At 34.7% G+C, this 24,209-nt stretch overlaps 1 protein-coding gene across 1 annotated transcript in view; it reads right to left on the reverse strand.

Moving 5' to 3' along the window:
- Positions 1 to 2,081: 2,081 nt before the first annotated feature.
- Positions 2,082 to 24,209, reverse strand: part of ZW10 (zw10 kinetochore protein) — a 41,961-nt gene continuing 19,833 nt past the window's right edge. Inside the window, exons 8-16 of the mRNA XM_051986996.1 lie at positions 16,031 to 16,194; positions 15,327 to 15,509; positions 13,311 to 13,549; positions 11,435 to 11,506; positions 6,941 to 7,110; positions 5,954 to 6,084; positions 5,239 to 5,370; positions 4,441 to 4,643; positions 2,082 to 2,684 (exon numbers count right to left, since the gene is read on the reverse strand). Coding sequence (XP_051842956.1) covers positions 2,564 to 2,684; positions 4,441 to 4,643; positions 5,239 to 5,370; positions 5,954 to 6,084; positions 6,941 to 7,110; positions 11,435 to 11,506; positions 13,311 to 13,549; positions 15,327 to 15,509; positions 16,031 to 16,194 — 1,415 coding nt within the window. The 3' untranslated portion in view covers positions 2,082 to 2,563. The remainder of the gene's footprint in view (positions 2,685 to 4,440; positions 4,644 to 5,238; positions 5,371 to 5,953; positions 6,085 to 6,940; positions 7,111 to 11,434; positions 11,507 to 13,310; positions 13,550 to 15,326; positions 15,510 to 16,030; positions 16,195 to 24,209) is intronic.

Here is a 24,209-nt window from a genome sequence, read left to right on the forward strand (position 1 = left end):
ATCATAAGATACAAAAATATTCACTGGAGAATAACAGATTAAAGGGGCCAAGTCCTATTGAGAACACGAAACACAATCTTGTCAGTTCCTATGTTTTGGAAGTAGATATGCTTTTCAGCCATAAGGGATTTCTCCTCCAAAGTGCTGTACCTGTCAGATAACAGAAATAACTTCTGACAAAATAAATCACTGTTCTTTACAACAGGCCTGAGAGGCATTTAAGTTTTGTCCTTGGTAAGCCAGTCTTTCAGACTCTTGGATAATAATGCTTCCTGAAATGATATTTTTAAAAAATTACTAATAAAACAGGCATTTTTCCAAAATGTGAACCTGACCTTCACTTTCTCTTTAAGAAGGTGGGCAGATTGCTTGTGAGATATTAAGTTCAGAGAATTTTTTTCTTTCTTTCAGTCTCACAATGAAACAAGTAGTGCTGATAAGCATTCTTAGTTAATTACAACTGGTTATATTCCAATGAAAAACCAGATCCTTTCTTCTGACTGGTTCCTCTGACTTCTGAGTAAGGAAAAAAAGCAAGGAAAGTAGTCAGAATGAAGAGGGCTAAGCCAGCCCTGTGAACTAGAGGGCTAACTTAACAGGGAAAGTTGGCCCTACCTAAGATATAACTGGAAGCAAGGGAAGGGGAATAGTTTGTATTAAGAGATGAAAGAAGAATTGTAAGACAATGTAAGAAAGTGGTGATTACAATAACAAAAACCACTCTACCTACCACCAAATAGAAGCCAACAAGTATGTATTAAGTACCTATTATGTGCTGGACTCTAGGCTACAAAGTGGAGGGATAGGTGAAAGAAGAAAATTTTTAATTTTCTGTACATCTGAGTTTGAAAATGGAAAGTAAAAGCCAATTTTACTTCTGATACTACCCCAGAGGAGAGAGTGGGCAAAATTACAATCCTGGAGAAGTTTATTAATAATGCTTATTAACATATTTTTGGTCATGAAATAAAAATTTCTGGACTACAAAGGTTTAATTTTGATGTCAAAGAGGCAATCACAGAATTTCAGAGTTAGAAAATACTTAAAGGTTACCAAGTCATACCTCCCACCCAATGAAGGAATCGCTGTTAAGTCTACCTGGAAAACACAAGATACAACAAATGATTTCCTACTGGACGCACAAGCTAAGAACAATTGGAAAAGGTTTCTTTGTGTTGTTCTGGGCATGTTTTAACCAGAAATAGGGGCATCTTTAAATCTCACTAACCATCCCTAGGAAGAGTCAAAATATCCCCAGAAAAAGTCATCCAGCCCCTAGTTGAACACCTCTAGTGTCAGGAAACTCATTGTCTCACAAGACTGGCCATTCCAATTCTGGAAAGCTCTAGCTATTGTTACAATTCTCTCTTTAGAGTCACACTGTAGTTACCCCTTCTTTCATGTGGAAACTCTTCAGATATTTGAGGACAGTTACTGTCACTAAGTCACTAAGGCCGCTCTCTGGCAGTGTAAAATTTCCTAGTTCCTTCAGCTGAGGTTCTGAATCTACTCAAAATCCTGGCTGTGTTCTGAATGGATACCAATTTCCCTCTCCTCCTTTCAAATATGACACAGAAAAAAATAAGATGAAATACAAATGAGATTCGTAGGAAGAAGAGTCAAATCCTAAAATCCGGCTTTCTTAGTTCCCATTGTATAAACATTCAGAACTCAACTCAAAATTCCTAGAATAAGATGAAATGTTTCTAAAAAGGCAGTGGCTAATAACATTTAAGAGAGAAAAACAAATTAAAGAGATGTATATTTCTCAACGTGTATGGTAATGAAATGTTTCTAAAAAGGTAGTGGCTAATGATCTTTAAGAGAGGGAAAAATGAAAAAAAACAAAAGAAAAACAAAAAGAGGGAAAAACAAAACATAGTTCTTAACATGCATGATTGGACAGCTTAAAGGATAGCAGGCACCCCAGTAAGCATAAATGAAGAGAAGACAGCAGATCATCAAGTACCCTAGTTAGCTTTTCTACTTTAATAAAGGACTTTCCTTTATATTATGCCTCAGAAAGCCTATTGGTCCTTCTTCTCAAAGGCTCCTTGGCATCAAACACAACAGTCCCATGATTCTGAAAAGTGTCATTTATTGGAAAGGTGATATGCAGGAAGTCCACTTAGTAATGTTAGGCCAACTAAGGTGCTGTAAACTCCCTTCAAAAAATATCCTTCCCACAGGGAAGTTGGATGCCAGTTCCCCACTAAGTTAATGTCCCTGATTTCCTGGTCTGGAATCAGGGACCACTTCCTCTTGGGACACAGCTCCCAAAAGGCCCTGGAAGCAGAAGGAAATAATATTTTTCCTGCAGATAACAGGAAGTCCCCTGAGACGCCCTGCTCCACTCCATCTCTTGTCTTGCTGATGTGGCACATTTTCTGCCAAATCTCATTCAGGCCAGGGATATAGGACAGTCTTTGTATAAAGTCAAATTCCATGATATTCTGGCAGGAAGTTCATCAAAATTAATAGGTATCTCCAGAGAATGGCAGAAGTTATTATGCCAGAAGAAGATTCCTTACACTGATGGTGTGGCTTTCATTGGAAGACAGGGTTATTTAATCTTAGCAAGGGCAGCTGCTCTTCTTTCCGTGTTCTGAAACAAGGCCCGGATTAAAGCCTTCACTTCACCAGAGGAGAAGGCAGTTGCCAAGGGACCCTTCCCATCAGCCCACCTGGAAAACAAAAAATACAACAAATGACTTCCTACTGAATGCACAAGCTAGGAACAATTGCAAAGAATTTCTTTGTGCTGTTCTGGGCATGTTTTAACTAGTCACAGAGGCATCTGCTTATCTCCCTAACTGTTTCTAAATAGGGTCAAAAGCAAGGAGGGATAAAGCAAATAAGGATGTCACCAGATAAAGAAAACAAAGGTCCATAGATTAGGTAGCTGAGGCACTCTGTTTCCCCTTACTCTGAAATCACTCAATCTGCAAACAAAAACAGTAAAAACCTAGAAGCAGATAGATACAGTATTTATTAAGTTCAAGAACACAGTCTGCTGAGCAAAAGACTAGTTGACAAGAGTTACTAAAAGTATAAAACAGAATGGCAGAAAATAGACTTAGACCAATAGTTTATACCATATACCACAATAAAATCTAAATGGATAATCAACCTATAAGTAAAGGTCACATCAGAAAATGGAAGGAGTTAAACTTTTAATAATTATGGTCAGAGTAAGAAGATATAACTGAGACCTCAAAGACAAAGAGACAATTTTGATTATAGAATAAAAATTTTGCACAAACAAAATGAAAGAGCAAGGAGAAAACTGTCAAGAGAGTAAAAGATCTTTGTTATTCTTTTGGTAAAAACATAACACCATCTCTTTCTAAAATATCCAAAAGACTCTCTTTTGATCTAGGGAGGAGAATACCAGCTTTTCAGATTTTGTCATCCCTAAAAGTCTATAGGAGTTTATATCCCACCCCCAAGTAATATTTCCTTCCCAGAGTGGTCTGGTAAATAACAAAGTTTATAGGTCAAAACCTTTTGCTAAGTATTTAATCAGAAGTACTTTAACAAAGTAAGTAGGAATTTTGTTTACATGTCTCTATGATGGAGAATCTAAGGAAATCAGCTTAGAAACAATTAAGTTTACTGGTCTGCCCTAGTCATATCAAAAGAAATAAGTGGCCAAGGTGATTACAAAGAGAGAAGGATCTAGGATCAACACAAATCACAAATCACATCCCACTAAACCAACAGAGATATAGCGTCTGAAGATAATATGATATCTAGCAGCAGAGGAATGTAACACACATACCTAGAAAGAGACTGCCAATAGTATGGCAAAGGCATTTGTGGCTATGTAATTGAAGTAAAGCTACTGTATAACAACACACTCTATAGTCTATTATAACCAAGATTAAATGATGGTGGTGAGAAGGAAACAGCAGAGAAAGCTGTCTTCTGCTAATATCTTTCTTAGTATCAAATACTGAATTCTTTTCTAGAAGGATATCTATATAGTGTGTAAACCTTGAAAACACAGAACCTCGTGCAGAAAAATTATTCAGCAGTCTCTGGTAGGAAGCATGCACATTGCACACATATAGCTCATATTCATTACAGTGAAAAGTCCTTGTAATTAATTCAAGAGTAGTCGCTTTCATTCATGTTTCAGAAGACTGCAACAAAATTCTTACCTAAACATGACTGCAACAAAATTCTTACCTAAACATGTCAGATTCCCAATTACTTAGCAGAAACCAAAAGAATATTAAAGAGGGGTTTATATATTACCTAATCTAAGAAAGTAGCTTCAATAGTAAGATGTAATTTACTAAAGGAAAGAACTCATCTACTATCATTTGAAAGGAAAAGCTTTCAAGTCTTGATAAAGTCAAGAAGCAAAGTAAATCACTCTGAATTAAAAGTATTAATACAAAGCTATTCAAGTCACCAGAGAAAAGTTACACATACCGATCTCCAATTTCTTGCAGACTTGCTTGCAGCAGCAGCATCAACTCTTTGAACGGCATCCATTTGGGCACATAGACGGGAACCTCTTCTTGAAATTTCTTATTTTCATTTTCGTCAGGTAATGGTGTAAATACCTGGGGTCCTTCTTCCACTATTGTTCTACATAAAGAGTACAATCTGTCGCCATCTTGGGTAGAGATGTCCTGCCATAGAACATAAAGGGAAAGAAGTGGATTGTGTGAAGATGGAGAAAAAGCATTGATCAATCTTCGGTGCTCTCTACCCAAGCATGTTAGCTGAAACTATACATCATTCCAACCAATTTTAGCACATCATGTCAGACACTAGATTTTATCAGCTTCCTGACACTATTCCTAAGTTAGAATGACATGTAAATACATTTCAACAGATTGTCAGCAATTTATTTTGCCTACCTATTTCTTCAGTAGAATGTGGCGCAGCTTGCTGCAGAGCAGGGAGCATTAGTACAAATAAGGGTTTGGGCAATTTATGCTTCAGAGGCATCAGCTGGCAGAGCCAAAGCAATTTTCCTATAGATATATATACATGTTTCAAACTGATACACAGTATGGAATAGGCATCTTTTGGGGATTGAGAGTCAAATCTAAAACTAAAACAAAGAAAAAGATCACCTATGTGGACAGATGCAAGACATGCAGTCTTTTTTTGCCTAAATGATAGAACTAGAATTATTGCACATTATCCCTGGCAAAATGACAGTGTGGAAGAAGAGCTCACTTCATTTGGATGCTTAGTGAGCCAAAGCATGACACTTACCTCTAGGGTAGTGATTCTGCTGATGATCTCAGCAATGGCTGTGTTAAGTAAGGTCCCCATAGCTTTGCAATATATATTTACTGGAAGCACATCTTGCCACACAACTCCAAGTCTTTTTAACTGATGTAATACCTAGTAGAAGAACACATTTATTTACTTTGGAGTTCAGGTGTATTGTGTTTTTTTTTTCAGATCCAAATTTAAAATATTTTCTAAGTCCTCATTTTCTCATAGCTAAAGAAAGAAGTAATCAAAAACACAAGTTTTTAAAATACATAACATTCATGAATGTCTGCTGGCTAAAAAGCAGCCCCATATACAGATGGGAAAACTACAGAAGAAATTTTAAGTCTCTAGAGTGAGGTAGGAGGAAAAGAGAATGGATCAGAATTGGACGCTTTTGATTCCAGTTTCCCCAAACCTTGATAAGACCTTTAATTAGTGTCAGTTAACAACTTATACACACACATACACACACACACATGTGTGTGTATGTGTTTATATCTATATCTATATATATACATTACCCTCTTGGTTAAAAAGAAATCATTCCATCCCACTGGCTCAATGGGACAACAAGATAAAAGGAAGGGCCTTAAATGTGGTAGCAAAAGACATGAATATTCATTAAGGAATCTGTTTTTCACATCTTCTGCTACATAAAATAGGGTCTCCAAGGGCAAGAAAGAAAGCACCTAGCTATGCAGTGTCCCACCTGCCGAACTGCTCTGCTTGCTGCAGAATAGTTATCTTCATCATCCATATTTGAAAAGTTCCTTGCACTTGATAGTCGTTCCAGAAGCTCTCCCTTCTGTGCCCTCATCTGGGCCAGGAAACACTCTGTCCCTGTATGAAGAAAAAAGACATAAAGGAAGATACTGGACACTGCTAAATTTCATGGTACAAAACCAAGTGGGAGGGAAGAGAAGCTAAGGGCCTGTCTTGTGTATCTGGAGACAAATGCTAGATAACATCATCAGTCCAATGAGAAGTTCACCAAAAATTAACTTCTAATACAGCAGCCACTTTCTCCCAGTTCAATAAAGAATCCATCTGCAGCAGTTTGCCCAAAGACAGAATAAGCAAAGAAAAATCACTGCTTAAGTTCCCCCTTTTACAGCAGGGGAGGCTACATGTTATTCTGATATCTCTATATCACCTAAGGGAAAAGTCAGGAATTGAAAGACTAAGTGATCTGTATAGATTTTCTGCTTTTGTCAGGCTATCATTATAGTAAATATATTAGTTTATCCCACATTTCATTTCTTTTGATTTTTAATAATCTCAAGAACAGCTTAAGGGGGTGGGGGGTAATGCTCTCCTGGGTTTTGCAGTAGAACAAGCTCTGACATTAAAGTACCATTACCAACAATGCTAACGGAATTGTCACAATACAAATCTCATTACATGTCACTCTGCTGACATAACTCTGATCTGGTATATTCACTGCACGCCTGCAATGCAGTTGGGAACTCTAATGTACCATGAAATCATGTCATGAAAAGTGTGCTGGTACAAAGGCTGCCTTCACTTTGTAAAATTAAATAACCACTCACAATTGCAAATTAAATCACCATACACTCTCTAATCTAGCTCAGAACCACCACCCCATTTCCAACTCTCTCATTTATAATTTACTAAGATGGTAGGATGAGGTTTGATGCCATCAATCATACTTTCTGATATTAAAGGTTCAAATTACCAAGTCTTCTGAAACCTGGTACAAGATCCACAAAAGTAGTGGTGCCATCACAAAGAACAGGGGCAAGGCGTAACTTGAACTGATGCCCTAGGGTCAGTAAGTGATGAGCGATGAACATGCAGTTGTTGTGATGAATGGCAGCCAACTGGGGAAGTTTCTGAAGATTCTCCCTAAGCAGAAGGAAGTAAAAAGAGGAAAACAATGAATAGTCACATAAGGATAAATGATAAGGAAAACAAATCCCCTGACCCCTCTGCATAGTGCAATGAGTTTCCAATTGACAAAGGTCAGGAACAGAAAGTTTAAATGCTCTAGATCACTAATAATTAGAGAAATGTAAATTAACTTTGACATTCCATCTCCCACCTATCAAAATGGGAGAAATGATTTTTTTTTAAAAATGATAAATGCTATATTTATCTGGTCTGGAAAAAAAACAGGTATTTTAGCATATTGTAGCTGGAGCTATGAACTGGTTTGGCCATTCTGAGAAGTACTTTGGAATTAAGCCCCAAAGTTACTAAACTATGCAGCATACTAGCAATACTACTAGAACTATATCCCAAAGAGATTAAAGAAAGTATATGTATACATATAAATACACACACACACAAAGCAGCAGCTGCAGCTCTCTGGGAATGCTCATCAACTGTGGAATCACTGAACATGTTGTAGTATATAAATGTAATGGAACACTATTATGCTATAAGAAATTATGAAGGGATCAGAGAAACCCAGGAAGATCTGTAGTCATGATGTAAAATGAACAGAACCAGGAGAACAGTTATTTATAAAATAACAATACTGTAAAGGCAAAATACTAAAAGACTTAAGAAATCTAATCAATACAATAATCAATACAGTTCCAAAGGAATCCTAATACAGTTCCAAAGGAATCCTAATATACTACCCACCTCATAAAAGAGAGAGGATGGACTCAGAATATATACACTGAAACATAGATACATAAACAATATTGCTCGACTTTACATATTTTTCTTTCTTTTTCAGTGAGGAAGAGAAAGATGGGAGGAAAGGGCAGATTTGTCCTCATTTTTAAAAAATAAAATTTAATCTTAAAAGAATGCAGTGAAGTTGCATATGATGCTCTTTACAATTTAATAATGTGTGATATAAGACAACTTTTCTCTGAACTTTTTCAATTATAGTCAGTTTAACTGAGCTTAACATTTAATTGGTCAATAATTATTTCTCATTTTTTCAAATAGATTTCTGGTCTCCTGAGGGCAGGAATTGATATTAAACTTCTACTGTGTTTTTCACAATAGCAGACTCTCAATTGAATTAATTCTCAATTGACTGCTAAGTTGAATACAAAAAGGCTTAAGAGTCAAGAGTCAAACATCCAGAAAATATTCCCAATGTCATAAAGCCAGAAGATAGAGAAAAATTCAATATATCTAAAAAGTGAAAAATACTCCTGGCCAAAGAAATATCAAGACTTTTAATAATCTCAAGAAAAGCTTAAGGGGGTGGGGGGTAATGCTCTCCCCATTACCTAGTGATGTGATTTTTAGCTTTTCTATCTTTTCATTTAAATGATTAAGTGGTTGGCAGTAAGAACCTCAAATCCTAGCAAACAAAAATGTCAAAAATTAAAAGTAGTCAGAATTCATTTCTGCAGTAATACAGCTATTCTTACTTTAGAACAACCCCTTTTAGTGAAATATAGATTTACAAATTTTTTACAAAATGATTCTTTTTTCTAAAGAGCAAGTACTTTAATTGACATGTCACTAAAAATATCCGGTTGACAAACTTTTAGAATCTTTGAGACTTAAGTGTGTAGTGAGTTTTGAATCACAAAACTTAAAACATTAAATCCTAAAGACTAAAGGGGTTTTTTTGGTTGATTTTGTGTAATTTATACTGACAGAAACTTTACTAAAGGGGCAATCTCAAATAAACAGGGATGATTTGTTTACACTAATAGTTAAATACACTCTGAGCCAACTATGAAAAGTAGGAGGCCACATCTGGCAAATTTCCAAGAAAAGTCTTAAAATAGTGAATGTGTAAAATCTCCCTCAAAGGAAAAATGCAATGCACTTACTAGCCATTTTTGAAACCAGCACTTACAAGACACAGCAATGTGTGCCAGTTCTATAGGTCCTGTACTTTAAGTACCAGTTCGCTTCCTTCTAGCCTCCACCAAATTTTTAAAGGGAGCACAACTTGGTCAAGATCAAAGTAAAGACCTCAGGCTATCCCCCTTGGCTAAAAATGAAAGCTAGTCATACTACTTGGGCCTCAAATCTTGCCACTGTCAATTACTTCCTGCAAACTTTGGACAAGTCACTTAACTTACGGGGCCTAAGTTTCAACTGTAAATTGGAAGAATGGGGGAGAACATGTTCTAAATGGTCTCTAAACAGTTCCTTTAGTTCTACATCTCTGTATGTAAAAATGTAAAGTAATTTAGGAAGGAAAAAGCACCAACAATTGGGAACAAAAAGAGAAACTTGGTATAGCTCAGGAGAGAAAATCCTTAAAGGCAGTTAGGGATTACAAGTTGATGTTAAGAGAGATATAATCTGAGGCATGGGAGGCAGTTTGTGCCCAGAGAAAAGGGATGAAATGGCATGAGCCACATTAAGTAGGCCAGGACAGGAAGAACATAGCCACATCAGGCTGAGGAGTGAAGCCAAATGGTAGAGGCCAAGCAGAGCAATCTGTATTTTATCACAGAGACAAGGAAAAGCCACCCAAGATTTTTTAAGTGGTAAAGTTACATGATCAGGTCTACAGTGAGTAATGTCACTCTGCAAGATACATGGAAGACAGACTAGAGAAGGGGTAAAAATATAAGGTAAAGAGTGCAAAAGAAGATGATCAAAAGAATCCAGACAGGAGGCAACAATTACGGCAACGGCTGTGTAACTGTACAGAAGGACATCGATAGGAGAGGCTTTGCAAAAAGAGAATCAGTAAGATTGGGAACATGATTAGAAACAAAGGGCTAAAGGAGAAAAAAAGAGCCAAGGATGAAATTATGGCCGTGAATCTGTGAATCTGAAGAAAGATAGCCCGCTCCAGACTAAGGGAAGAAAAGATGAAGGATGAGAGTAATGAGATCTAAAAAAAATCTCAAATTATTAATAATAATAGTCCCCATTTATTATACATGAGCTTAGAGGTTTCCAAAGTGCCTTACCTATAACAAATCTGGTAGCTATATCCATTCTGCAGATGAGGAAACTGAACTCAGCAAAGTTAAAGGCTTTCCCTGGAGCTTCCAAATAAAGAAGTGTCAGAAATGTGCTTGAATGCTAATCTTCTGGCTCTACAGCTACTATTCCTTTCCCTCTCTCAGACCACTTTTCCATAAACATCCTAACTTGCAAATATTGAAAACTTTCAAATCAACAAGTACTTTCATATACATAATCCTCTGACCTCTTCAAAAGACTTTAAAACTGTATTAACTTATTTTTTTTTAAATCACAGAATCAGAGAATTTTAAAAGACAGAAAAGGATTTCACAGGTCATCTAATTCACCTATTCAAATCATTCAGATCATGAATCTAGCTAACAACATTCCACCCACCTGGTACATTTCCCATATACAGATTTAAAACTAGAATGGACCTTGAAAACCATTTTGTCCAACCCCCAACATTTTACAGATAAGGAAAATGAGGTTCAGAATACAGAATACAATCTGCCAGTGTTCCCGAAAGTCCAAACACATTCTGAAACATTTCTTATTCATAGCAATAAATGTGATTTATATCTTTCCAAGTAATGTTGTACTTTCTCAGGATAAATAGAAAACACTCTGAATTCCACTGAAAACAACACTAGAGGAATACAAAAATAAATAGAAACAGCTATCTGTCTGTCTGCCTGCCTATCCATCTATCTATCTATCCAATTATCTATCTATCTGGATAATCTCACTCTTCCTAAAAGACAAGGTTGGGCTCATCCAAGAGGATCCTCAGAAATGAAATAGCATCATGGCCAAAGGAAATTGGTGCTATACATTAGAAACAAAATTTTCAGGAGGACCACATGATTGAGAATTTTACTTCTCAATCACATTCCCAAGTTTATTGCCAAAGGGGCAAACAGCAGTATTTGAGACATATTTTCCCTTTTCTCCCTATATCTTCCCAATGATGGAAGTGTAGCAGAGAAGCCAAGAAATGGCTATGAAGTAAGCATGGCACAAATGGAAGAGGTAAGGAGACCGAAAACTCACCTGTGATACCTGAAGCTATAAGGCAAGAACTAAGGTTAATCACTTTTCTTTTAAATATGTGCTTTCAAAGGGTCTGTTGAATGCTTAAGTATGATTTCTTTTAAATAAAGCCTTAGAACCAAAATCTTGTTCATGAGAACACATACCCGAAATGATGTATGTCAAAGTGAAAAGAAAAAAACATGACCTGCAAAAAACGGATTTAGAGCAAATGTTTCACTTAAGGTACAGCATGAAGCACACATTTCTCTTTTTATTTAGTACTTACTTGTGATATGTTGGCACAACATCATGGAACAAATGAAAGATATTCCTCACTGAATAGAAAAGCTGAACGGCACTGGAGAGAGAAGAGACTGATTTAAATGAAAGGAAGTTTATTTCCAAATGCAATCATTTCAGGGAAAATGGAATCTGCTTATTCCTAATGATGTGTCGAAAGTAAGAAAAATTGCAATAAAATATTTCTGAAGCAACAGTCAGCTCAGGGGAGACTCCAGTTGCAAAGAATAGTTGACTCAATCTTCTAGGAAGCAAAGATAACCTAGCTGGATATAAATTGCCAGTCATAACATGCTAACTAACCTCAACTGACTAACAATTTCAACAGATGCATTAGAGACCCAAAATCTCCTTTCCCTCCATTATTCTGTGTCCTGTGGCATCCAGAGTATTTTTTCAGTAACAAATAGAGCTAAGCCTCAAGCAAATGTCACCTTCTCGCTGATGCTAACAGTAAAGGGCAAAGCATCAATAAAGGCATTTGTTCAGCTCTTTCAGTAACAGTCTGATTTTCAGCATCTATCTTTCCCCCCTCTCCCTACAATGCAAAAAGATGAACTAACATTTCTAATATGGATTCTGATTCAGTTTCTCTCCTTCAATTTCAAGCCATTATTAAAATTCATAAAAAGGGCAAAATTCAGCTTTATGCATATTACCATATTATAACACAAACTTCCAAAACTCCCTTCTTTCTAAAAAGCCAGATACTGTGAATTCTAAAGAGGTCTAGGGATATTACAGTCATTATTATGCTAAAGATATATAAATAAATATGCTTTGATGTGGAGACAAAACAGAAACTATCCCTTCTCTTCCTACCAAACTGGAGAATGCAGGATTCATTAACAAATAATTGTCTACAAATTGGTCAAGATTAAGGAATGCCAATGTACAAAACTATCTGATAGAGAAGTCCAGGAGTAGCAACAAATTGACAAAACAAACTCTAATCAAAACTAATCCTTAATAAAAATATATCTTTACTATTTATATACAAAACAACAGTAACTAGAACACATGAATTCAAACTTTTGCAAATTTAGCCTACAACTAAATCTGGTCTTAGAGGCATCATTTCTTTTTTTTAGCTAGGAAGGTAGATAAGAACTAAGAAATTCAGTGGAAAACAACTATAGTTTCATTTATTTTGCAACCTTGTGTCCCCAGAGTTAGAATATAAGTAGAACTGGACTCACTATCCCAATTCAATTCAATAAACATTTCTTAAGCACCTACTATATGCCAAGTACAGCACTAAGAATATTTACAAATATTATTTCATTTGATCCTTATAATAACCTTGCAAGTTATAGGCTATTAATATTCCTATTTTACAGTTGAGGATACTGAGACAAAGAGCGGTTAACTGACTTGTCCAGAGCCATACAGTTCTTAATGTATGTCAGGTCATATTTAAACTCAGGTCTTCCTGATACTGGGCCCAGTACTATATCTAACCCTGCACCAACTGCTTGGTAAGTAGCTACATCCTGGCCACTGTTGGGGTCGCTTCCTAAGTCATGATAAGTTTATATATTTCCACTATCTTTATTCTTTCTTAGATGCTTCAGGATGAAGGGAACCAGAGAAAGGAGACAAATGGAAGATTAAGAATACTGACAGGCCTAAGTGGGGTCAAGTAAAATTTTCCCCTACAAGAGAAATCTTAAGAAATGGCAAAGAGAAGGAAATTCCTATGATCACTGACAAGGGACCCAGGAGAACAACCATATGTAAGACAGAGAATTTTTATACAACTACAAGTACAAAACTTCAACTGACTTTTTAAAAATACATTTTTGATTTAGATATCAGTTTCAAACAAATTAAGACTTCTGCAAAAAATTCAGAATTCTTACCATTGATCACTGCTAGTTGTTGCTTCCAATAAAGTTTGATAGGCCAGCTCCATCAGTTTTTCCACAGATTCACTGATTCGGCATGTTGGCAAAGAGAAAGAATGCTCACCCAGTTTATTTTCAGTGTCTAGATTCATCATTTCATTGTGCAGACTTTTGGAAGCTTTTTGCATTTTGAGCCCATTACCATCATCAGGGGCTGGTAATTCCGGCAAAACTATCTTAGCTTCTGGACTGATCTAAAAATGAACAAAATATTCAGTGTCTACAAAGTAATTCAGAAATAATATAGTGCGGTAGGTTCTATGTAGGTTACTTCTCTGTCAAAAAAATGTATGGTTTTACAGAGCAATTTTCAGTTAGCACATATGGGTCTTAATGACTATCAATCATATTGTACAAGCTGTCATTAAAAACAAAGCAAACACCCTTATAATATAGAATATAAACATTCCCATTTGAAGTAAAGCTATGAACCTGACCCAGCTTTTACATAAATGATATTAAGTTCTTACACAAAGACAGAATCCTTAGAAATCATCTTGATAGATAATTAAAGCTGCAGTTGACCCAAATTTTTCTCGTAAATAATGTCATATTAATTGTCCAAAATATTTACATGGACTATTTCTTAACTCTATGCTAATTTCATCTAAAAATGTACTTATTTGCATCACATTATCCTCAAATAACATATAGTTTGAGAAACTCTAATACAATCAGAGCTACAATAAATGAAAGGTGATTAAGTTGTAAAAATTCTTATTTGAAGAAAGAAACTAGATTAGAAGACAAATGAGTCTGAGGAAAGTAGAGAGGGATTCATGAAGGGATTTGAGAATGGAAACTTCAGAAAGTGATGAGAATGGGACTGAGCTCTGAACAAATTTTTCAGACAATTTGGAGATTGAAAGGGGAGAGCATTATAGAGCAAAGTCATAAAAGATTTTTATGCAATAACTTCCAACTTCAATGGAAGTAACTTTGAGGCATTAAAACTATGGGCTCTGTCCCCAGAGACAAACTAGTTTAATGTGGGCAAGATTCAGAGGAACTTAGAGGAGCTTTCAAGAATGTAGGACTGAAGGATAGAACTGAGGTACAGAAAGAAAGGACCTTATTTTTTGTGATCAAGTAAAACAACTTTAAAAACCTGACCTACATGAATATATGTCTCAAACTGAAGTAATACAATTTCACACCTGCAACCTATCTTGTTCTTTTTATAATTCATACCCTCAAGCCTTGCTCACAGAAGATTTTGGTACCAGACCAAATCCTAATCATGGGAGATTTGAATTGAGAATTGAAGGGGCGGACCTCACAGAGATGGTCAAACAGAAGTCCAAATTTTTTTTAGCCTTATACATCCTAATACACTTATACAACTATAGCACATTGTGTATGCACTAACTATAGGATACTGCGTGTGTGGTGTAGTAAAATAATTTAAATGATATACTGATTATTTTATGCTATAGTGGACACAATGGGAGAGAGGTAACAAAAGAGTGGGTAAGAAAAACTAAAGTGCCAGGAATATGTACAAGATCTCGATCATATATACAGTGGAAACAAAAACCAATGGCCTAACCAAAGAAACTCCTCTTTATCTCAAGCTCTATTTTTTTAAAATTGGCTTTAAGAAGTACAAAAGTAGAGGCACTCAGTAGATATTTGACTAAAAAATATGATATGGAAGGAAGTAAATCATCTTAAATGTAAGTTACAATCTTTAAAACTCTCTCAGGGTAATTTTTAGTACCTTACAAAAACCACATGAATTTCCTTTTGAACAGTTATGAACCTGAGAGCTAATAGAGCTTGTTTATTTCAATATGCTGCAATCATGGGACTTCATAACTGTGTAGGCCTATGCACATCTGTTACATGTGTATACAGAAATAAATTTCTAAATATCATACCAACCTGAACAAAAACTTAAGAATTGTCAACTGACTTCTTCCCCCAATTAGCTGCTTCCCAAATATACCATAAAAAGTCTAACACTGGCACCTTTACAGTATTGTGAATCTCTGAAGTCATTAGGTTTCTAGCTGCCACAATCACATCTTGGCACTTCTTGTTAGCAAAATGAGAATTGATATTACGGGCATATTTCAACAAATCAGTAGTATCTCCTTTTAAAAATCTCATGTCCTTAAGAGCATTTTCAAATTCTTCAGTGGACTGTATCACCTAAGAGGAAGAAAGACAAACACAGACTGAAAAATGAAAAAGTAAAGCAAAGCAAAATTTCATTCAAAACAAAACAACAAAAAGGAATGACCAGCACATGGAGAGACGGTATGATTGACTCATCAGCCTGGTCATTTTAGAGCTTTTTATCAAAAGTAAACTATTTGTAAATATCATTGATTGAAATTTCCAAGTTGAAAATATCTTTAAAATGCATAGGCATATTTTGAAATTTTACAAAATGATGAAAACAAATCAAGAGCTATCTCACAACTAGAAAACATTTAAAAGTATCACTATTTAAAAGGCTCTGATTAGTAACTCTATAACTAGGAAAACATATTCCAAAAGAGATAAAAAAAATCAAAGGGGGAAAATATTGTAATGAATTTTACTCTGTTTATAATTAATAAATTAATTTATTTAAAGATCCTCTTTATTTACAATAAATTATAAGAAAAAAAAAATTATCTTTAGCAACCAACAGTTTACTAAAACCCCTTTGTCATCACTGTTCTTACCTCTTCATATTGTTCTAATTTGCTGCTGTTTGTTGGAATGGAATAAACCAAACAATCCTTAATGAGACACTCAGACAAATCTTCCCAGATCATGTCACCCACAATCTCTGCCAATACAATCTTAGATAATTTTTCATCTTCCAAATCATCACCAAGAGGCAAGTCTAAATTCAAAAGAAAAAGGTTTATCTTTACAAGCAAACTTCAAGGCAAGAAATTATATCATATTCCTGCGTTGTTTTTTAATCCTATTTCCCCTTTCCTTTAGTCTTCTAGAATTTTCTAAGTTAAGATAGTGGGTGGGTGAATGTAGAAGGAAAGAAACAGTTCAGACAATTCTACCACCATTTAGACTGACTATGATGGACAATGTATTTTCCACAATTACTATTATTATATTTTTGTTGCCCTAAGAAATCTGTTCTTCAAAAAGCATAACTAAAAAAAGGCATTAGCCAACTACATAATAATCACTGTAATTTGGTTCCACAAGTGTACATAAGTGCTGCTATTTAAGTTGACACTTAGGTATTTGATGACATTTGCACTCCAATTGCTAAGGTGATAAATTTTATTTACCAAACTGTCCTTCAATTTCCACATCCATCCCAGCATCTCTGCTCCATCTTGATATTATCTATTTAATTAAACATTATCAATGAGCACTACTTTTTTGTTAATTTGTCAAAAGTACAATATCAAATTTATTGAATAGAATCTATTCACTTAAACTATAACCCTATCCCAATAACTGTCTTCCAACATTCTTGTATTCTTACATGCATTACAATGTTAATCATTTGGGGCCAAATAGTTAATGTATAACAGACATTTGCAGCATTATTGGACTTTGTAGTAATAAGTGCATCTTCAAATTTCATGAGTTCCAAGTTACTAAGTAATGTCTAAAAGAATTATCAATAAAGTTTTCTTTAACTATTTTGTTTCTGTCTTTTTTCTCATGCCATCTCCATTCCCATGTTTTTTATTCATCTTGCCAAAAGACTACTTGTCTCTACTCAAAATTAAAAAAAAAAAAAAAAAGGCGAACCTAGATCTAGCCATTGTTTCACTTGATGCCATCTATTACCTATAAAGATAAATCAAGCTCTCATTATGTATGTTGTAATAATCAACAAGAATTTTGAAAGCAATAATCTATGTGCCAGACATTGTGCTAGATATAAATACCAAAATGAGACAATTACTGCCTCCCAGAGATTTACATTCTTTCAGGGGAGATAATATGTACATATGAAGAATTATATACAGAATATATTCAAAACAAATTGAATGTAGTTTGGTGAGAGAGGACATTATCAACTGGACAGATCAGGAAAGGCACTGTGTAAAAAAATGCAGTATATAACTTCAGTCTTGAAGGAAACAAGGGATTCTAAGAAATGGAGATGAAAAAGAAATAGATTATGGACATGGGGGTACTCACAGCAAAAGTACAGAAAAGTGATGTGAGGTATCATGTATGAAAAATGAAGGTCAGCTTGACTGAACATTATGTGCTAATGCACATGGGAAAAGTCTAACATTCTACTGCAGCCCCTTTGGCATTTCTGTTCTTAGTGTCATACTATTCTGACTTGCTACTGTTTATTGCAATGAAATAAGCCAAACAATTTCTAATGAGACCCTCATACATATCTTCCCACATCATATCATCCATATTGATAATGAAGTTGAAAAAGTAGATTGAGACCAGATTGTGATGGGCTTTGAAAAACCAAGGGAAGTTTATATTTTATCCTACTGGCAACAGAGACACACTAAAGTTTACTGAGCATGGGAATGATAAATGTTTTGGCAATTGCATGAAAGAAGGCTTGAACAGGGAAGAGCTTTGAGGCAGGGAAGACTAAAGAGGAAACTATTGCAATAGTCCAGCTCACAAGATTTAAACACTCAATTTTAAATTGCTACAACAAACATATAAGTTTCAGATCCAAAAAAAAAAAAAATCCTTATTGGCCAATAATTAGGCAATATATTTGATTGAAATGATGTAGTTGGGTGCCACACGACCTGTTTGCCTTTTCTGACCACAAATACCTTTTCTACTGGGTTATATATAACATCCCAAGTTCAAATACTACAATATCCCAATTTACTATTTTACAATACTAAAAAAAGAGTTTTTTTTTTTTTTTAATGACTAATTCACAAACTTTGTGACTTGACTGACTGTAGAAGTAATCCTTTGGGAGTCTTGAAAATCCCCAGTGAAAATTATAGGTATACATTATATTATTTATTTAATTTATTCCAATATTAAAATTGATGAGAGAAAGAAGAGGAAAACATCATGATGTGAACAACTAGATCCCAATCTGGTAATATCTTTGGCAATCCTCACTATTCTTTGAGATTTTCACCTTCACTGACTAAAGAATATCAGATCCATACCCACAGGAGGAAAAAATAATCTAAATCTCCTAATATTTCTCCTCTTCCACAATTTTTCATTTTAGAGCAAAACATTATTTTATGTGAAGTTGTACAAGAAAGAAATGTGGAACAGTGGAAAGTATGGTACAGTGGAAAGTATGCTAGATTTGAAATCAGAGAACCAAGGTTCAAATCCCATCCCACTTGCTATTTGCAATTTTGGGCAGGTTTTTTTAGCCAAACATCAGTTTCTTTTTCCATAAAATGAGATGGTAATGATCTCATGATTCATTCTGTAATCTAAATAGGAGATCAGAGAGTCAGAGATGGAAATAACCTTGGAAATTAAATCTAACCTCTTATCCAATATCTAGTGTTTTCTATAACATCCCTGGAACATGGCTATTATGTAGCCTTTGTATGCTTCCAGAAATGTAGAGCTATTAGAAAGTTCTTTAAGAGAGAAAAGAGAAGATCAATGAATTGGGCTTGCAACTAAAAATGCTAGAAAAGGAACAAATTAAAAACCCCCAGTCAAACACTAAACTTGAAATTCTAAAAATAAAAGGAGAGATCAATAAAATTGAAAGTAAAAAAAATACTGAATTAATTAATAAAACTAAGAGTTGGTTCTATGAAAAAGCCAACAAAATAGACAAACCCTTAGTAAATCGGATTAAAAAAAGGAAAGGGGAAAATCAAATTGTTAGTCTTAAAAATGAAAAGGGAGAACTCGCCACTAACGAAGAGGAAATCAGAGCAATAATTAGGAGTTAGTTTGTCTAAATTTATGCCAATAAATTCGACAACTTAAATGAAATGGAAGAACATCTTCAAAAATATAGCTTGGCCCAGACTAACAAAGGAAGAAGTAAATATCCTAAACAGTCCCATCTCAGAAAAAGAAATAGAACAAGCTATTAACCAACTCCCTAAGAAAAAAATCGCCAGGACCAGATGGATTTACATGTAAATTCTACCAAACATTTAAAGAACAATTAACTCCAATGCTATATAAACTATTTGAAAAAATAGGGGATTGAAGGAGTTCTACACCAAACTCTTTTTACGACACAGACATGGTACTGATACCTAAACCAGGTAGGCTGAAAACAGAAAAAGAAAATTATAGCCCAATCTCCCTAATGAATATTAATGCTAAAATCTTAAATAAGATATTAGCAAAAAGATTACAGAAAATCATCCCCAGGATAATACACTATGACCAAGTAGGATTTATACCAAGAATGCAGGGCTGGTTCAATATTAGGAAAACTATTAGCGTAATCAACAATATCAATAACCAAACAAACAAAAACCATATGATCATCTCAATAGATGCAGAAAAAGCATTTGATAAAATCCAACATCCATTCCTTTTTTTTTTTTAGTTTTATTTATTTATTTTTTAATTTTTATTTAATAATTACTTTATATTGACACTCGTTTCTGTTCCCATTTTTTTTTCCCTCCCTCCCTCCACCCCCTCCCCTAGATGGCAAGCAGTCCTTTATATGTTGGATATGTTGCAGTATATCCTAGATACAATATATGTTTGCAGAACCGAACAGTTCTCTTGTTGCATAGGGAGAATTGGATTCAGAAGGTATAAATAACCCGGGAAGAAAAACAAAAATGCAGATAGTTCACATTCGTTTCCCAGTGTTCTTTCTTTGGGTGTAGCTGCTTTTGTCCGTCATTTATCAATTGAAACTCAGGTCTCTTTGTCAAAGAAATCCACTTCCATCAAAATATGTCCTCATACAATATCGTTGTCGAAGTATATAATGATCTCCTGGTTCTGCTCATTTCACTTAGCATCAGTTCATGTAAGTCTCGCCAGTCCTCTCTGTATTCATCCTGCTGGTCATTTCTTACAGAACAATAATATTCCATAACATTCATATACCACAATTTACCCAGTCATTCTCCAATTGATGGGCATCCATTCATTTTCCACCAACATCCATTCCTAATAAAAACACTTGAGAGCATAGGAATAAATGCACTTTTCCTTAAAAAAGTCAGGAGCATATATTTAAAACCGTCAGTAAGCATCATATGCAATAGGGAAAAATTGGAACCTTTCCCAGTAAGATCTGGAGTGAAGCAAGGTTGCCCACTATCACCATTATTATTGGATTTTGTATTAGAAACACTGCCTCAGCAATAAGAGTCGAGAAAGAGATTAAAGGAATTAGAGTATTCATTGAGGAAACCAAACTGTCACTCTTTGCAGATGATATGATGATATACCTAGAGAACCCCAGAAATTGTACTAAAAAGCTATTAGAAATAATTCATAACTTTAGCAAAGTAGCAGGATACAAAATAAATCACCATAAATCCTCAGCATTTTTATACATCACCAACAAAATACAACAGTAAGAGCTACAAAGAGAAATTCCATTCAAAATAACTGTCAACAGCATAAAATATTTGGGAATCTATCTACCAAAGGAAAGTCAGGAATTGTATGAGCAAAATTACAAAAAACTTTCCACACAAATAAAGTCAGACTTAAATAATTGGAAAAATATTAAGTGTTCTATTTATTTAGTGCTATACCAATCAGACTTCCAAGAAAATATTTTAATGATCTAGAAAAAATAACAACAAAATTCATATGGAACAATAAAAGGTCGAGAATCTCAAGGGAATTAATGAAAAAAAAAATCAAATGAAGGTAGCCTACTTGTACCTGATCTAAAACTATATTATAAAGCACAGTCACCAAAACTGTTTGGTATTGGCTAAGAAATAGATTAGTTGGTCAGTGGAAAAGGTTAGGTTCACAAGACAGAATAGTCAACTATAGCAATCTAGTGTTTGACAAACCCAAAGATCCTAACTTTTGGGATAAGAATTCATTATTTGATAAAAACTGCTGGGATAACTGGAAATTAGTATGGCAGAAATTAGGCATGGACCTACACTTAACACCAAGATAAGATCAAAATGGGTCCATGATTTAGGCATAAAGAGCGAGATTATAAATAAATTAAAGGAACATAGGATAGTTTATCTCTCAGGCTTGTGGAGGAGAAAGAAATTTATGACCAAAGATGAACTAGAGACCATTACTGATCACAAAGTAGAAAATTTTGATTACATCAAATTAAAAAGCCTTTATACAAACAAAACTAATGCAAACAAGATTAGAAGGGAAGCAACAAACTGGGAAAACATCTTCACAGTTAAAGGCTCTGATAAAGGTCTCATTTCCAAAATATATAGAGAATTGACTCTAATTTGTAAGAAATCAAGCCATTCTCCAATTGATAAATGGACAAAGGATATGAACAGACAATTTTCAGATGATGAAATTGAAACTATTACCACTCATATGAAAGAATGTTCCAAATCACTACTGATCAGAGAAATGCAAATTAAGACAACTCTGAGATACCACTACACACCTGTCAGATTGGCTACGATGACAGGAAAAAATAATGATGAATGTTGGAGAGGAAGCAGGAAAACTGGGACACTAATGCATTGTTGGTGGAGTTGTGAACGACTCCAATCATTCTGGAGAGCAATCTGGAATTATGCCCAAAAAGTTATCAAACTGTGCATACCCTTTGATCCAGCAGTGTTACTTCTGGGCTTATATCCCAAAGAAATACTAAAGAAGGGAAAGGGACCTGTATGTGCCAAAATATTTGTGGCAGCCCTGTTTATAGTGGCTAGAAACAGGAAATTGAATGGATGCCCATCAATTGGAGAATGGTTGGGTAAATTGTGGTATATGAATGTTATGGAATATTATTGTTTTGTAAGAAATGACCAGCAGGATGAATATAAAGAGGCTTGGAGAGATGCTAAGTGAAATGAGCAGAACCAGGAGATCATTATATACTTCAACAACGATACTGTATGAAAATGTATACTGATGGAAGTGGATTTCTTTGACAAAGAGACCTAACTCAGTTTCAATTGATCAATGATGGACAGAAGCAGCTACACCAAAGAAAGAACACTGGGAAATGAATGTAAACTATTTGCATTTTTGTTTTTCTTCCCAGGTTATTTTTACCTTCTGAATCTAATTCTCCCTGTGCAACAAGAGAACCGTTTGGTTCTGCATACATATATTGTATCTAGGATATACTAAAACATATTTAACATATATATAGGAATGCTTGCCATCTAGGGTAGGGGGTGGAGGGAGGGAGGGGAAAAATCAGAACAGAAGTGAGTGCAAGGGGTAATGTTGTAAAAAATTACCCTGGCATGGATTCTGTCAATAAAAAGTTATTATAAAATAAAAAAATAAAAAAAACAGGAGAATCCTTAACAAACATTTATTTAACACTTCAAAGACATATAAGAAATGATATCACAAAAAAAAAAAAAAAAGGCTCAAATCATATATCAGAGTTGGAAAGGGCTTCAGAACTGCAACCCCTACCAAAAACACGGAATCTCTCTACAACATTCATGAGAAACCACCATCGAATTTGTAGAAATCCAATCACAGGAGATTCACTACCTCATGAGGTGACCAATCCATTTTTTAACATAGTGTTTTTCATTATATTGTACAAAAATCTATCTCCCATTAACTTCCATTCATTAGCTACACTATCTTGCAATATTAAACAAATCTAATCCTTCTTCTACATGACAGTCTTCCAGAATATCAATGCTTGCCAACCCCCACTTTTCAGCTTTCTTATGTGTGGTTTTCCCCCACTGGATCATTAGCTGAGGGAAGGAACCATCTTTCTTTTTTGTATTTGTAGACTCAGTGCTCTGCAAGGTGTCTGGCTCAGTAGGTACTCAGTAGGAAAGATATTCTTTCTTTTCAAATTTGTAAATTACAAGAGTAGAAAGATCATAAGATTTGCAGGAAGTATAACAGGGAATGGCAAAGGTCCTACATTCTTAGCCCTGTTAAGATTCTAAGGCGCCAAAGATAAACAAAATGATAAAAAAAAGAATATATATGTATTATCTTTACCATTCTTCTAACCAGAACAGCCTCATTTCTTTTAATCCCGTGCAGGTAACAACAAAGCTCATTTTGCTTAAAGTAACCTAATCTGAAGTAGGAGCTGTTGTTTAGAAGTAGAATAAAGGTGTGTGTGCCAAGAAGGGGTGAACATACACAGGATATTAACTTTCTTGATTTTCTTCTCAAAATTGGGAGGGAATGGAAAAAGATATACAAAGAAAACTACTCTCTTTTTATGGAATGTCCAATACTTGGGTCATTAGCACTTTGATGTTACATGTTTTTAAGTTCATATAATTTCATAAAAGTAAGAAACAAAAAACTAGAACTACAAGTACATTCTTTACCTTAATCTTGTTATAGCTACTTATTTTAGGTTCCTTTCATGCCAAAACTGAGCGGTTTTATAAATTAAACAAATCCATCTGCTATAATCCCCATTATTACAGGAATATACTCACTGGAGTTTCCTAGGCTAGCTACTGATTTTTACATAATAGTAATAACTAGCATTTATATAGTACTTTAGGTGTGTTGCAGAGGATTGTCATAAAAATTACTTAACAAATGCTACCTAGCCCAGTGTCCTATATAAATAGCAATACTAGCAAGGATAATTTCAATTTCTATTAAATCTCTAAAATGTTTTTGTATTAAGCATTTAATAAATGTTTGCTGAGTAAATTAATCCATTCAGAGACCTATTTGCATATCACTATTAATGCCTCTAGTAATTTTCAACAGCTTATGGAACTATGTTTTAAATATTGAAAATTCACAGAGCTTCAAATTATCAGTGTGAAGCAATGAAGAAAGGGA

The sequence above is a fragment of the Antechinus flavipes genome, chromosome 3, assembly GCF_016432865.1.
Source record: "Antechinus flavipes isolate AdamAnt ecotype Samford, QLD, Australia chromosome 3, AdamAnt_v2, whole genome shotgun sequence".
Lineage (NCBI taxonomy): Eukaryota > Metazoa > Chordata > Mammalia > Dasyuromorphia > Dasyuridae > Antechinus > Antechinus flavipes.